Raw genomic sequence first — 16,624 nt, forward strand, 5'->3', positions numbered from 1 at the left:
CACCCCCACAGCCACCAATTCCAACTTAAACAAGACAGATGGAGGAGCTGGTTCCGTTTCCCCTTGCTAAATATTACAGCCGGTTAACAGGAGCAAGGGTGCTAGAAGCAGAGACAGAACCAATAATCAGGACTGTGACAGCATGAAGGGGTGACAGGAGAAACCTTTTCCCACTCAAACCGCAGCCAAGTTACCAGGAAGACAATGTGGAGGAGGCGCAAGAGGAAGATCAGGTAGTTGTAGTTCTGGAGAGGGTGGGGGAAGGAGGTGAGGGCAAGCGGGGGTGGCGGAAAAGGTAGTTTTGATCCAAGTGGGGTCAGCTTTATAGATCCAATGGTCTTCCCTTGCTTTCAGATGCACTGCAGAGATGCAAGAGAGGGGGACGCCAGGTCCAGAGAGGGGGTTGCAGGTCACCCACCACCACAGCCCCCCAAAAAAGAAAGGGAGAAAATTTCAAATCCCTTAGCCCTTCTCCAGAAAGTCACCAGAGCTAACTCCTAATCAGCTGGAGTGCTGCAAAGCCCAGGTCCTTACCTCGGATTTATACACAGATTTAGCGGCTGCGTTCTCATCCTCACCCACTCTATCCCTCTTCGCTTTACTGTCTTTAGCAGTCATTTTCACACTATCCTCATTCCTAATGTTAGCTTTGTCGGAGCTCTGCTTTTTGCACGCCGAAGCCCCTTTCTCAGGAGACAGATCAAGACCATGGTTAATATTTCCACTCACTTCTTCGTCATCCTCCTCTCCATCGCTACAACTTTCTTTCTTTGATAAAACTTTCTGCAGGCAGAACAGATCCAACATTAGATAAAACGTTTCAGAAATGTTTCGCACATTAGCATACACTCTCAATTGTCGCACAATTTGAATCGGCACGGACACTACATTGAAACAGGCAGCTAGGCACATCACCGGGGAGAGAAACATGTCTGGGCTCCAGCACAACAGAACTGTTACAGCTCAGGGGGCCACTTGGCCCTCATGTCTGCTCTGGCTCATAATCTAGTGCCATTCTCCTGTCCTCTCCCAGTAACCCTGCGCATTCCTCTTTTGCATGTAACTGTTTAATTCCCTTTAGAATGCCTTGGGCGGCACAGTGGTTAGCCCTGCTGCCTCACAGCGCCAGGGACCCGGGTTCAATTCCGACCTTGGGCGACGGTCCGTGGAGTCTGCACGTTCTCCCCGTGTCTGCGTGGGTTTCCTCAGGGTGCTCCAGTTTCCTCCCACAGTCAAAAGATGTGCAGATTAGGTGGATTGGCCATGCTAGATTTCCCCTTAAGTTCCAAAAGGTGAGGTGGGATTACGGGGTAAGTATGGGGGAGTGGGCCTAGATAGGGTGCTCTTTCAGAGGTTCGGTGCAGACCCGATGGGTTGAATGGCCTCCTTCTGCACTGTAGTGATTCCTTGATTGAAATACCTCCCCCCACATTCTTGAGCAGTGTATTCCAGACCTTAACAACTTGCTGCACAGAAAAGTTCTTCCTCAGCTTGCTTTTGCTTCCTTTGGCAATTCTAAATCTGTGCCCTCTCATTCTTCATCCTTTCACAAGTACAAGAAGTTTGTGTCCAGACTCCTCACCATTCTGAATACCTCGATTATATCTCCTCTCAACCTGCTCATTCTCCTAGGAAAACAGTCCCAATTGCTCCAATCTATCTTAATCAGTGAAGCTCCTCATCCCTGGAACCATTCTTGCGAGTCTTTTCTGCTCTTTCTCCAATGCCCTCCCATCCTTCCACTGAGTGTGCGGTGGAGGTTCAGGGTGGCTTTCAAAAAAGAATTGGATGATTACGTGAATTACATTTGCAGGGAAAAGGCAGAAGAGTGGCATTTGGTGAACGGCACCTGCAGAGAGTCGGCACAGACTCAATGGCCTGAACTGCCTCCTCTGTGCTAATATTCTATGATTCTAAAACAGGGTGCCCAGAACTGGACACAATACTCCAGCCAAAACTAGTGTCCTGTAGAAATATAACAGCGATGTCCCGCTCAATGCTGTGTGCTTTATTCACCACTCTGTCAACCGATTCTGCCACCTTCAAATGATTTGTGCACATCAGGGCAGACTCAATAAGCTGAATGGCCTCCTTCTGCACTGTAGGGATCCTATGGTTCTACGTACACCCAGGTCCCACTGCTCCTGCACCCCTTTTTAGGGTTGTATCCTTTATTTTGTGTTGTCTCTCCAAGTTCGTTCTACCAAAATGAATCATTTACATTTCTCCACATTGAACTTCAGCTGCCACTTGTCCACTCACTCCACCAACTTGTCGATGCCCACCCCTCAGCCCCGCCCTCCTCACAGCCCCGCCCTCCTCACCGTTTACAATATGTCCAAGTTTCGCATCATCCGCAATTTTGAAATTGTGTCCTGTACCCAAAGGTCTAGATCATAAATGTATATATATCATAAAAGGCAAGGGTTCCAACAATGAGCCCTGGGAAACTACACAACAAAACTTCATCGAGCCCAAACAATATCATAGGAACATAGAACATATAGTGCAGGAGGCCGTTCGGCCCATTGAGTACTGCACTTAAGCCCTCAATTCCACCCTACCCCCGTAGCCCAATAACCCTTCCTAACCTTTTTTGGTCACAAAGGCCAATTTATCATGGCCAATCCACCTAACCCGCACGTCTTTGGACTGTGGGAGGAAACCGGAGCACCCGGAGGAAACCCACGCAGACATGGGGAGAACGTGCAGACTCCGCACAGACAGTGACCCAGCGGGGAATCGAACCTGGGACCCTGGTGCTGTGAAGCCACAGTGCTAACCACTTGTGCTACCGTGCCGCCCAATATCCATTAACCATTCCTCGGTTTCCTGTCATTCAGCCAATTTTGTATTCATGTGCCTAATGTCCCTTTCATTCCGTAAGCTCCACCTTTGCTCAAGTCTGCATCAAATGCCTTTGGGAAGTTGGTGCACAACATCAACCTTCTTCAAAAAAAACTCCAGCAAGTTCGTTGAACAGCATTTTCTGTTCAGAAAGCCACGCTGACTTTCTTTAATTAACCTGCATTTTTCCATGGGATTATTAATTTGGTCCTGAATCATTGTTTCTCGAGGTTTCCTCACCGAAGTTAAAACTGACTGGCCTGCCATTGCTGGGCTCACCTTCACACCTTTTGAACACGGGTATAACGTCTGCAATTTTCTGGGCCTGAGTCAGAGGAAGATAGAAAAGCGTTGGCCAGAGCTTCCGCAATTCCCACTCTCTTTCTCCTCGGTATCATTGGATGCATCGCATCCCGCCTCGTGTCTTACCAAATTTAAATACAGATAGCCTATTCAGTACCTCCTTATCACTTTTAAATCCTTCTAGTGTCTCATTGATTACCTCTTTCACCATGGTCTGGGTAGCCATACTCCCTGCCTTTACTTGTAAATCCCTTTTAGGCGCCTAATCAGCCCCCTCTTTCACCACATTTTTACTATTTGGATGCATATGGCAGGCTTTGAGAGTCCCTTTATGTTGCCTAGCAGTCTCTTTTCACATTCCCTCTTTGTTTCTTCACCTCCAATCTGAACCTTCTCTATTCAACTTTATTCTCAATTTCAACCTGACCTCTGTCAGAAGCACACTTTTTCTTTATCTTAATTTCTATCTCTTTCGCCATCCAGCATAATTTGTCCTACCTTTCCTTTTCGAAGGGCTACACTGTGCGCAAAGTACCTCGTCCTGGAAGGCAGTCCATTGTTCAGCTACCATTTTTCATGCCAACCTTTGACTCCAATCTGTTTGGCCCTGGCCCATTCTTAACCCATTGAATTATTCTTACTCTGAACAAAGAACAAAAAAAAGTACAGCACAGGAACAGGCCCTTCAGCCCTCCAAGCCCGTGCCGACCATGCTGCCCGACTGAACTACAATCTTCTACACTTCCTGGGTCCGTATCCCTCTATTCCCATCCTATTCAAGATGCCCCTTAAATGTCACTATTGTCCCTGCTTCCACCACCTCCTCCGGTAGCGAGTTCCAGGCACCCACTACCCTCTGTGTAAAAAACCTGCCTCGTACATCTACTTTAAACCTTGCCCCTCACACCTTAAACCTATGCCCCCTAGCAATTGATCCCTCTACCCTGGGGAAAAGCCTCTGACTATCCACCCTGTCTATGCCCCTCATAATTTTGTAGACCTCTATCAGGTCTCCCCTCATCCTCCTTCGTTCCAGTGAGAACAAACCGAGTTTATTCAACCGCTCCTCATAGCTAATGCCCTCCATATCAGGCAACATCCTGGTAAATCTCTTCTGCACCCTCTCTAAAGCCTCCACATCCTTCTGGTAGTGTGGCGGCCAGAATTGAACACTATACTCCAAGTGTGGCCTAACTAAGGTTCTATACAGCTGCAACATGATTTGCCAATTCTTATACTCAATGCCCCGGCCATGGATTGTCCCTCGCCCATTTCCATAGTCAGCCTAAAGCTTATAACATAATGATCCCTGTCCCTGAAATGTTCTCTTACTGACACTTGATCCACCTCATTCTCAAGGTCCAGCTCCAGCAGTTCCTCCTTTCGCATGGGACTGGAAACAAAATGCTGTAGAACATTTTCCTCAACACACTCAAGGAAATCATGCCCCTCTGTGCCCTGCACACTAATTGTCTGAATATAGACTGAGGTGGTAAAGTCTCCCATTATAACTACTCGATAACTCCTGCACCTCTGTAATTTCCTTGTATATTTGTTCGCTACATCTTTCCTACATAGACTACACCAAGCGATACAATTTAGGGCAGCACCACAGCACAAGTGGCTAGCACTGTGGCTTCACAGCACCAGGGTCCCAGGTTCGATTCCCCGCTGGGTCACTGTCTGTGCGGAGTCTGCACGTTCTCCCCGTGTCTGCGTGGGTTTCCTCCGGGTGCCCCGGTTTCCTCCCACAGTCCAAAGACGTGCAGGTTAGGTGGATTGGCCGTGATAAATTGCCATTAGTGTCGAAAAAAAAAGTATGGAGGGGTTATTGGGAGAGGGTGGAAGTGAGGGCTTAAGTGGGTCGGTGCAGACTTGATGGGCCGAATGGCCTCCGTCTGCACTGTATGTTCTATGTTAATTGCCCCTTTGATGTTCCTTAGCTCGAGCCAAATGGATTCTGCTCTTGTCCCCTCTGGTCACCCTCTTTCTCCAGCACTGCAATGCTCTCCTTAACCAATAATGCCACCCTCCCACAAATCTTTTCCTAATTTTCCTGAACACCTTGAATCCAGGAATATTTAATAGCCAGCCCTATAATCCCTTGAGCCAGGTCAGTTAATGCCACAACATTTCCACATTACAATCTTTGCCTGTAACGTCAATCTTATTTACCAGGCTCCATACATTCACCTACGTGCACATTAACCCTGCTTAAAGACTTTTTTACTTTCTCCCCTAGTCTGAATCCACCTGTTATCTTCCCATTCTCTACTCCAGTGCTGGCTATCTCTCCCAGTATTCTGTGCACCTGGTAGTCTCTGATTTAATCTCCCAGATCCCACACCCGTACCAAGTTAGTTTATACATTCCGTGATGGCACTAGCAAAACTCAGTTCCAGCTCTATTTAGCCACAATCCGTCAGCATGCAAGATCCCATCACCCACAACGTTTATCAATATATTAGAAAAGTGTTCTTACCTTATCCTTAACATTCTCTCCAATTTTATTCTCACTTTTATTTTCTTTTTCTAATTTTTGTTGCCGCCTCCTCTCTTTCTGTCTCTGAAGAAAATTAATTCCAGTCAACACGGAACATTGTTCGTAACGTGTGCAGCAAGTTGAATATTTAGTATATGATCACTGTGGAACTTTAAACATGGTGTTGTGGGAAATATGTTAGTGTTACAGTATACAGACCCTGAGTAATGTCTGTCAATGCGCCAATAATGGGGTGGAACCAAAATCACTTACAAACATTGATCTGTGCCTGGATCCATGTGTGAACACAGCTAGCTGGGGACTGAATCAGAGACAGGAGCCCTGTGTAAACACAGGTAGCTGGGGCCTGGATCAAAGCCAGGATCCGTGTGTAAACACACAGGTATCTGGGGACTGAATCAGACACAGGAACACTGTGTAAACACAGGTAACTGGGGCATGGATCGGAGACAGGAACCCTGTGTGAACACAGAAATTAAATGAATGAAAATCGCTTATTGTCACAAGTAGGCTTCAATGAAGTTACTGTGAAAAGCCCCTAGTCTCCACATTCCGGCGCCTGTTCGGGGAGGCTGGTACGGGAGCTGAACCGTGCTGCTGGCCTCCTTGGTCTGCTTTAAAAGCCAGCGATTTAGCCCAGTGTGCTGAACCAGCCCCGGTAGCTGGGGTCTGGATCAGACAGGATTCCTGAGTAAACACAGGTACCTGGGGCGTGGATCAGAGACAGGATTCCTGTGTAAACTCAGGTAGCTGGAGACTGGATCAGAGACAGGAGGCCTGTGTAAACACAGGCATTTGGGGCCTGGATCAGAGACAGGACGCCTGTGTAAACACAGGTAGCTGGGGCCTGGATCAGGCAGGATTCCTGTGTAAACACAGGTAGCTCGGGCCTAGATCAGAGACAGGAGGCCTGTGTAAACACAGGTATTTGGGGCCTGGATCAGAGACAGGAGCCCTGTGAAAACACAGGTAGCTGGGGACTGGATCAGAGACAGGAGCCCTGTGAAAACACAGGTAGCTGGGGACTGGATCAAGAGACAGGAGCCCTGTGTAAACACAGGTACCTGGGGTGTGGATCGGAGACAGGAGCCCTGTGTAAACACAGGTATTTGGGGCCTGGATCAGAGACGGGGCCCTGTGTAAACACAGGTACCTGTGGCGTGGATTGGAGACAGGAGCCCTGTGTAAACACAGGTAGCTGGGGCATGGATCAGAGACGGGAGCCCTGTGTAAACACAGGTAGCTGGGGCATGGATCAGAGACGGGAGCCCTGTGTAAACACAGGTAGCTGGGGCATGGATCAGAGACGGGAGCCCTGTGTAAACACAGGTAGCTGGGGCATGGATCAGAGACGGGAGCCCTGTGTAAACACAGGTATTTGGGGCCTGGATCAGAGACGGGAGCCCTGTGTAAACACAGGTACCTGGGGCGTGGATCGGAGACAGGAGCCCTGTGTAAACACAGGTATTTGGGGCCTGGATCAGAGACGGGAGCCCTGTGTAAACACAGGTATTTGGGGCGTGGATCGGAGACAGGAGCCCTGTGTAAACACAGGTACCTGGGGCGTGGATCGGAGACAGGAGCCCTGTGTAAACACAGGCAGCTGGGGCCTGGATCAGACAGGATTCCTGTGTAAACATAACACACCTCACACAGATACTTACTTTTTTCTTAAGTCTTCGTTTTTCAGCCTTTTTTTTAGCCTGTTCTTCTTCATTGACCAATTCTTGACCAATTCTGTCTGCCTCCTGAAATGAAATGAACATCGCTTATTGTCACAAGTAGGGTTGAAATGAAGTTACTGTGAAAAGCCCCTAGTCGCCACATTCCGGCGCCTGTTCGGGGAGGCTGGTACGGGAATTGAACCGTGCTCCTGGCCTGCTTGGGTCTGCTTTCAAAGCCAGTGATTTAGCCCTGGGCGCCCATGGAGATGATATTGCATCACCGGGAGCAGACTAACGTCAACCAAACTGTCACAGACGGAGATCCCCAACACAGGGCAGGGTCTCCCTCCGATGAAGACCCCTACACCACCCGAGGGCAAGGCGGGCCTCCACTGAGACTGAGAGACCAAGAGAGACCTCCCCAGGACAAGATGGGATTTCAGTGAGGCCGAGACACACCACCCAGGGCAGGACGGGATCTTACTGAGACAGAGAGAGAGACCCCCCCCGACAGGACGGGATTTCACTGAGACAGAGAGAGACCCCCCACCCCGGACAGGACGGGATTTCACTGAGACCGAGAGAGACCCCCCCACCCCCCCCCCCCAGGACGGGATTTCACTGAGACAGAGAGAGACCCCCAGGACAGGACGGGATCTCGCCGAGACAGAGAGAGCCCCCCTCCCACAGGACAGAACGGGATTTCACTGCGACAGAGAGAGGCCACCCCCCAGGACAGGACGGGATTTCACTGAGGCAGAGAGAGACCCCCCACCAGGACAGGACGGGATTTCACTGAGACAGAGAGAGACCCCCCACCAGGACAGGACGGGATTTCACCGAGACAGAGAGCGATCCCCCCCCCCCCCCCCCCCCCCAGGACAGGACGGAATTTCAATGAGGCAGAGAGACCCCCCCCCAGGACAGGACGGGATTTCACTGAGACAGAGAGAGACCCCCCACCAGGACGGGATTTCACTGAGACAGAGAGGGACACCCCCCCGCCCAAGGACAGGACTGGATTTCACTGAGACAGAGACCCCCCCCAGGACAGGACGGGATTTCACTGAGACAGAGACCCCCCCCCCCCAACAGGACGGGATTTCACTGAGACAGAGAGAGACCCCTCCCCGCCCCCCCGGACAGGACGGGATTTCACTGAGACCAAGAGAGACCCCCCCCCCCCCGGACAGGGCGGGATTTCACTGAGACCGAGAGAGACCCCACCCCACCCCACGGACAGGGCGGGATTTCACTGAGACCGAGAGAGACCCCCCCCCCCCCCTAGTCGCCACATTCCGGCGCCTGTTCGGGGAGGCTGGTACGGGAATTGAACCGTGTTCCTGGCCTGCTTGGGTCTGCTTTCAAAGCCAGCGATTTAGCCCTGGGCGCCCATGGAGATGATATTGCATCACCGGGAGCAGACTAACGTCAACCAAACTGTCACAGACGGAGATCCCCAACACAGGGCAGGGTCTCCCTCCGATGAAGACCCCTACACCACCCGAGGGCAAGGCGGGCCTCCACTGAGACTGAGAGACCAAGAGAGACCTCCCCAGGACAAGATGGGATTTCAGTGAGGCCGCGACACACCACCCAGGACAGGACGGGATCTTACTGAGACAGAGAGAGACCCCCCACCCCCCCCCGACAGGACGGGATTTCACTGAGACAGAGAGAGACCCCCCCCCCAGGACAGGACGGGATTTCACTGAGGCAGAGAGAGACCCCCCACCAGGACAGGACGGGATTTCACTGAGACAGAGACCCCCCACCAGGACAGGACGGGATTTCACCGAGACAGAGAGCGATCCCCCCCACCCCCCCCCCCCCCCAGGACAGGACGGAATTTCAATGAGGCGGAGAGACCCCCCCCAGGACAGGACGGGATTTCACTGAGACAGAGAGAGACCCCCCACCAGGACGGGATTTCACTGAGACAGAGAGGGACACCCCCCCCGCCCAAGGACAGGACTGGATTTCACTGAGACAGAGACCCCCCCCAGGACAGGACGGGATTTCACTGAGACAGAGACCCCCCCCCCCCCCCAACCCCGGACAGGACGGGATTTCACTGAGACAGAGACCCCCCCCCCCCCCAACCCCGGACAGGACGGGATTTCACTGAGACAGAGAGAGACCCCTCCCCGCCCCCCCGGACAGGACGGGATTTCACTGAGACCAAGAGAGACCCCCCCCCCCGGACAGGGCGGGATTTCACTGAGACCGAGAGAGAGACACCCCCCCCCCCCGGACAGGGCGGGATTTCACTGAGACCGAGAGAGACCCCCCCCCCCGCGGACAGGACTTCACCGAGACAGAGAGAGACCCCGCCCCCCCGGACAGGACGGGATTTCACGGAGGCCGAGAGAGACCACCCCCCAGGACAGGACGGGATTTCACTGAGACAGAGACCCCCCCCAGGACATGACGGGATTTCACTGAGACAGAGACCCCCCCCTGGACAGGACGGGATTTCACAGACAGAGAGAGAGAGAGAGAGAGACCCCCCCCCCCCTCCCGCCCCCCTGACAGGACGGGATTTCACTGAGACCGAGAGAGACCCCCCCCCGGACAGGACGGGACTTCACTGAGACCGAGAGAGACCACCCCCCAGGACAGGACGGGATTTCACTGAGACAGAGAGACCCCCCCAGGACAGGACGGGATTTCCCTGAGACAGAGAGAGACCACCCCCCAGGACAGGACGGGATTTCACTGAGACAGAGAGAGACCCCCCCCAGGACAGGACGGGACTTCACTGAGACAGAGAATCCCCCCCCCCACAGGACAGCACGGGATTTCACCGAGACAGAGAGAAACCCCTCCCCCCCCAGGACAGGACGGGATTTCACTGAGACAGAGAGAGACCCCCCCAGGACAGGACGGGATTTCACTGAAACAGAGAGAGACCCCCCCCAGGACAGGACGGGATTTCACTGAGACAGAGAGAGACCCCCCCCAGGACAGGACGGGATTTCACTGAGACAGAGAGAGACCCCCCCATACAGGACGGGATTTCACTGAGACAGAGAACGAACCCCCCCCCCCCCAGGACAGGACGGGATTTCACTGAGACAGAGAGAGACCCCCCCCCCCAGGTCAGGATGGGATTCCACTGAGACAGAGAGAGACCCCCCCCCCCCACCCCCCAGGACAGGACTTCACTGAGACAGAGAGAGACCCCCAGGACAGGACGGGATTTCACTGAGACAGAGAGAGAGACCCCCCCCCGTCCCAGGACAGGACGGGATTTCACTGAGACAGAGAGGCCCCCCAGGACAGGACGGGATTTCAGAGACAGAGAGAGACCCCCCAGGACAGGACGGGATTTCACTGAGACAGAGAGAGACCCCCCAAGACAGGACTTCACGGAGACAGAGAGAGACCCCCCCATACAGGACTTGATTTCACTGAGACAGAGAGAGAGACCCCCCCCCCCCCCCGTCCCAGGACAGGACGGGATTTCAGAGACAGAGAGAGACCCCCCAGTACAGGACGGGATTTCACTGAGACAGAGAGAGACCCCCCCAGGACAGGATGGGATTTCACTGAGACAGAGAGGGACCCCCACCCCCCCCCAGGACAGGACGGGATTTCACTGAGACAGAGGGAGACCCCCCAGGACAGGATGGGATTTCACTGCGACAGAGAGACACCCCCCCCCCCCCCCCCCCAGACAGGACGGGATTTCACTGAGACCGAGATCCCCCCCCCCCCCCCACCACCAAAAACAAGATGGGGTGCCTGGGACTGAGCCCCCAGCCGCCCCCAACAGGGTGGGTTCTCACTGAGATTGACATGGACCCTACTGGGTTAATGAATTTTTCATGTCCACCCACCTCGACAGAACCTCTATATGAATTGGAATCTTGTATACTGTATGGATCTGTAATGTTTTTACGCTTGGATGACAAGTCTGGTATATCGTAGAGGAAATTCTTCCGCAATCCACAAAACGTGTTCACATCTTGGTCGTCGTCGTCATTGGAATAGTCTTCATCGTCATAAGTGTAATCATCATCCTCCTCCTCACTTGAATCTCCCCCTGCAGGATCAAGAGAATCATCTAACACACCCGACTGAAAATTCTTGATGGCCCTCTCCAACAGCTCAGGGTGACTCAAAGTGCCTTTTCGCCAAAGGAGGAGGCAGGACAAAAGCAATCGTCAGTTTGCGCACAGCAAGCGCGTACAGAAAGTCACGGAGCCGCCTCCGCCACTGCGTAATCCCAGACACGGAAGAGCAGTCATTCAGGAAACTGAGCAGAAGAAGCAGGAATCCATAAAATTGTACATCAGCGCCGGATGGGGGCGGGCGGAAAAAGGCGAGGGGGTGGGTTGGGGGCTGGGTGTAAATGGCAACAAAATAGTGCAAGAATGCAACATCATTACGAAGAGAAAGCAGGAATATAACTGCCACAAATTACCAAAGACATGGTGTTCCATCCTGCCCTCATTAAAGATGCACGGATGAACGTCCACCGATTTGTTCTCGACCAGATTTTTAAACAGATTTTCCACACTCTGCAAGACAGAACATTGTTAAAATGGTGTCAGCAATTACCAGCACCGTGGGAATATCCAGGGGGACTTCATTTAAAACAAATAATTCTTTCACAAGATGTGGGGGTTGCTGTCTGGGCCAGCTTTTATTGCAAATGGCAAAATGCCCTTCAGACACTGTTGGATTCAGCAATTATGGAGGGAGGTCCTTTAGAATATTGGCTCGAAAAGATCCCTGAAAATTGCTGAATTTGTGGAAATAATATGAAATAATAGGAGTAAGTTATAACTATGATTATAATTTTGGACGCTGTCCATGGCTGTATCAAGTGTTACGAATAATGAACTAGAAGTTCTGACATTATCTGGTGCGAGGGTACATTCAACAAGATTGAGGCGGTATCCTGGCTGGGACCAGACATGACGTGGAGAATATTGAACGTGGCACAGAAATCAGGAGACACTTCGAGAGACACGGAGAAAGCATTTTCCAGTTAAATTCGTGTGAATGTACCAAAATGTGCTTTTAAGAAATAAAAACTTGGTTCAATTCACCCAACCGGACTGACTTATCTATGAACGAGAGATCAGATTAATCTGTCTGCCGCCTTCTTGAACTGCTGCAGCCCATGTGGTGTAGGTGCACCTGCAGTGCTGTTAGGGGAAGAGTTCCAGAATCTTGGCCCGGTGAAGAAGCGCCTACCTATTTCAGTCAGGATGGTGTCTGGAAGGGAGGGGAACTGTGAGAATGGATGTTAGTTTTCAAAATATTTGGGGGGAATATTCTGTGCTATTCATTGTGTGTCAATGATTTAATTAAGCCGGGAAACGATTAATGGAGACCTTTGTCTGGAAGAGTTGAGGGGAAGGGGTAAAGGTGCTAGATGCACGCATATTTTACTGGTGAAGTCAATAGACTAGGTTTAGGAATTTGCATTAAATACATAGGGACATAAAATACATAGGGCAGCACGGTAGCACAGTGGTTAGCACAGTTGCTTCACAGCTCCAGGGTCCCGGCTTCGATTCCCGGCATGGATCACTGTCTGTGTGGAGTCTGCACGTCGTCCCCGTGTGTGCGTGGGTTTCCCCCGGGTGCTCTGGTTTCCTGTCTAAAGATGTGCAGGTTACGTCGATTAGCCATTCTAAATTGCCCTTAGAGTCCAAAAAGGTTAGGTGGGATTACGGGGATAAAGGGGGATAAGGTGGAGGCTTGGGGCTTAAGTAGGATGCTCATTGCAAGGGCCGGTGCAGACTCGATGGGCAGAATGGCCTCCTTCTATACTGTAAATTTAATGATTCTTTTTCCACCCAGCAGTTAAATTTCAAAGAGGAGGAAGCAGCTTTTACAATGTGCAACTGTTTCATTTTTTATCAAAGTGTGGCGGATTCATAAGTGAAGGAGGGACGGTCCCCAAATACCACAACCCCAGGAAAATACCAGCTCCCAACTACCAAAACCCCGGGAAATAACCAGCTCCCAAATACCAAAACCCCGGGAAATAACCAGCTCCCAAATACCAAAACCCCGGTAAATAACCAGCTCCCAAATACCAAAACCCCAGGAAATAACCAGCGCCCAAATACCAAAACCCCGGGAAATAACCAGCGCCCAAATACCAAAACCCCGGGAAATAACCAGCTCCCAAATACCAAAACCCCGGGAAATTACCAGCTCCCAAATACCAAAACCCCGGTAAATAACCAGCTCCCAAATACCACAACCCCGGGAAATTACCAGCTCCCAACTAACAAAACTCTGGGAAATAACCAGCTCCCAAATACCAAAACAATGGGAAATAACCAGCTCCCAAATACCAAAACTCTGGGAAATAACCAGCTCCCAAATACCAAAACCCCGGGAAATAACCAGCGCCAAATACCCAAAACCCCGTAAATAACCAGCTCCCAAATACCAAAACCCCAGGAAATTACCAGATCCCAAATACCAAAACCCCAGGAAATAACCAGTACTCTCAGAATACAGAAATTCCGGGAATAATCAGTACTCAGAACACAGAAACATCGGGAATAAGCAGTACTCAGAATACAGAAACCCCGGGAATAGTCAGTACTCTCAGAATGCACAAATCCCAGCAATAATCAGAACTCTCAGAATACTGAAACCCCGGGAATAATCAGTACTCTCAAAATCCAGAAACCCCGGGAATAATCAGTACTCTGAATGCACAAATCTCGGGAATAATGTGAACTCTCAGAACACAGAAACCCTGGGAATAATCAGGACTCTCACAATACCGAAACCCGGGGAATAATCAGAACTCTCAGAATACAGAAACCCCGGGAATAATCAGTGTTCTCAGAAAACATAAACCCCGGGAAGAATCAGTACTCTCAGAATGGAGTAACCCCGGGAACAATCAGTACTCGCAGAATACAGAAACCCCGGCAATAATCAGTGTTCGCAGAATACAGAAACCGGGGAATAATCAGTACTCTCAGAATACAGAAACCGTGGTAATAATCAGTACTCTGAGAATGCAGAAACCCCGGGAATAATCAGTACTCTCAGAATGTAGAAACCCCGGGAATAATCAGTACTCTCAGAATGTAGAAACCCCGGGAATAATCAGTACTCAGAATACCTAAACCCCGGGAATAATCAGTACTCTCAGAATACCGAAACCCCGGGGATAATCAGTACTCAGAATACTGAAACCCCGGGAATAATCAGTACTCTCAAAATCCAGAAACCCCGGGAATAATCAGTACTCTGAATGCACAAATCTCGGGAATAATGTGAACTCTCAGAACACAGAAACCCCGGGAATAATCAGGACTCTCACAATACCGAAACCCGGGGAATAATCAGAACTCTCAGAATACAGAAACCCCGGGAATAATCAGTGTTCTCAGAATACAGAAACCCCGGGATGAATCAGTACTCTCAGAATGGAGTAACCATGGGAATAATCAGTACTCGCAGAATACAGAAACCCAGGCAATAATCAGTGTTCGTAGAATACAGAAAACGGGAAATAATCAGTACTCACACAATACAGTAACCCTGGTGATAATCAGTACTCTCAGAATGTAGAAACTCCGGGAATAGTCAGTATTCTCGTAATACCAAAACCCCGGGAATAATCAGTACTCGCAGAATGTAAAAACCCCAGGAATAATCAGTATTCTCGGAATACCGAAACCCCGGGAATAATCAGTACTCTCAGAATACAGAATCCCCGGGAATAATCAGTACTCTCAGAATACTGACACCCTGGGAACAATCAGTACTCTGAATACATAAACCCCGGGAATAATCTGTACTCTCAGAATACAGAAACCCCGGGAATAGTCAGTACTCTCAGAATACAGAAACCCCGGGAACAATCAGTACTCTGAATGCACAAATCTCGGGAATAATGTGAACTCTCAGAACACAGAAACCCCGGGAATAATCAGTGTTCTCAGAATACAGAAACCACGGGAATAATCAGCACTCTCTGAATGCACAAATCCCGGGAATAATCAGAACTCTCAGAATACAGAAATCCCGGGAATAATCAGAACTCACAGAATGCAGAAACCCCGGGAATAATCAGTACTCTGGCAATACAGAAACCCCGGGAATAATCAGTACTCTCATAATACAGAAACCCTGGGAATAATCAGTACTCAGAATACAGAAACATCGGGAATAATCAGTATTCTCAGAATACAGATACCCCGGGAATAATCAGAACTCTCAGAATGGAGAAACCCCGGGAATTATCAGTACTTGCAGAATACAGAAACCCCGGGAATAATCAGATCTCAAAGAATACAGAAACGCCGGGAATAATCAGTACTCTCAGAATGCCGAAACCCTGGGAATAATCAAACTTTCAGAATACAGAAACACCGGGAATAATCAGTGTTCTCAGAATACAGAAACCCCGGGAATAATCAGTACTCACACAATAGAGAAACCCCAGGAATAATCAGTATTCTCAGAATGGATTAACCCCGGGAATAATCAGAACTCGCAGAATACAGAAACCCCGGCAATAATCAGTGTTCACAGAATACAGAAACCGGGGAATAATCAGTACTCACACAATACAGAAACCCTGGTAGTAATCAGTATTCTCGGAATGCAGAAACCCCGGGAATAATCAGTACTCTCAGAATGCAGAAACCCCGGGAATAATCAGTACTCACACAATACAGAAACCCTGGTAATAATCAGTACTCACACAATACAGAAACCCTGGTAATAATCAGTATTCTGAGAATGCAGAAACCCCTGGAATAATCAGTACTCTCAGAATGCAGAAACCCCGGGAATAATCAGTATTCTCGGAATACCGAAACCCCGGAATAATCAGTACTCTCAGAATATCGTAACGCCGGGAATAATCAGTACTCTCAGAATACTGAAACCCTGGGAATAATCAGTGCCCAAAATACATAAACCCTGGGAATAATCAGTACTCTCAGAATACAGAAACCCCGGGAATAATCAGTACACAGCATACCGAAATGTGGGAATAATCAGTACGCTCACAATATAGAAACCTCGGGAATAGTCAGTACTCTCAGAATACCGAAACCCCGGGAATAATCAGTGCTCTCAGAATACAGAAACCCCGGGAATAATCAGTACTCTCAGAATACATAAACCCCGGAAAAATCAGTACTCTCAGAATACAAAAACCCCGGGAACAATCAGTGCCCTGAATACCGAAACACCGGCAATAATCAGTACTCTCAGAATGCACAAATCCCAGGAATAATCAGAACTCTCAGAATACAGAAACCCCGGGAATAATCAGAACTCTCAGAATACCGAAACCCAGGGA

General features: G+C 50.0%; 1 protein-coding gene across 5 annotated transcripts in view; it reads right to left on the reverse strand.

The window, feature by feature from the left end:
* LOC140409348 (uncharacterized) overlaps positions 1-16,624 on the reverse strand; it is a 153,992-nt gene that overhangs the window by 58,957 nt on the left and 78,411 nt on the right. For 3 of the 5 annotated variants that reach the window (XM_072497767.1, XM_072497765.1, XM_072497768.1), the window contains 5 exons: positions 11,747-11,843; positions 11,160-11,365; positions 7,318-7,401; positions 5,633-5,716; positions 535-783 (listed from right to left, as the gene is read on the reverse strand). In XM_072497767.1, coding sequence (XP_072353868.1) covers positions 535-783; positions 5,633-5,716; positions 7,318-7,401; positions 11,160-11,365; positions 11,747-11,765 — 642 coding nt within the window. In that variant the 5' untranslated portion in view covers positions 11,766-11,843. The remainder of the gene's footprint in view (positions 1-534; positions 784-5,632; positions 5,717-7,317; positions 7,402-11,159; positions 11,366-11,746; positions 11,844-16,624) is intronic. The other 2 variants (XM_072497769.1, XM_072497766.1) reach the window with 1 other exon arrangement.

Source organism: Scyliorhinus torazame, chromosome 3 (genome assembly GCF_047496885.1).
Source record: "Scyliorhinus torazame isolate Kashiwa2021f chromosome 3, sScyTor2.1, whole genome shotgun sequence".
Lineage (NCBI taxonomy): Eukaryota > Metazoa > Chordata > Chondrichthyes > Carcharhiniformes > Scyliorhinidae > Scyliorhinus > Scyliorhinus torazame.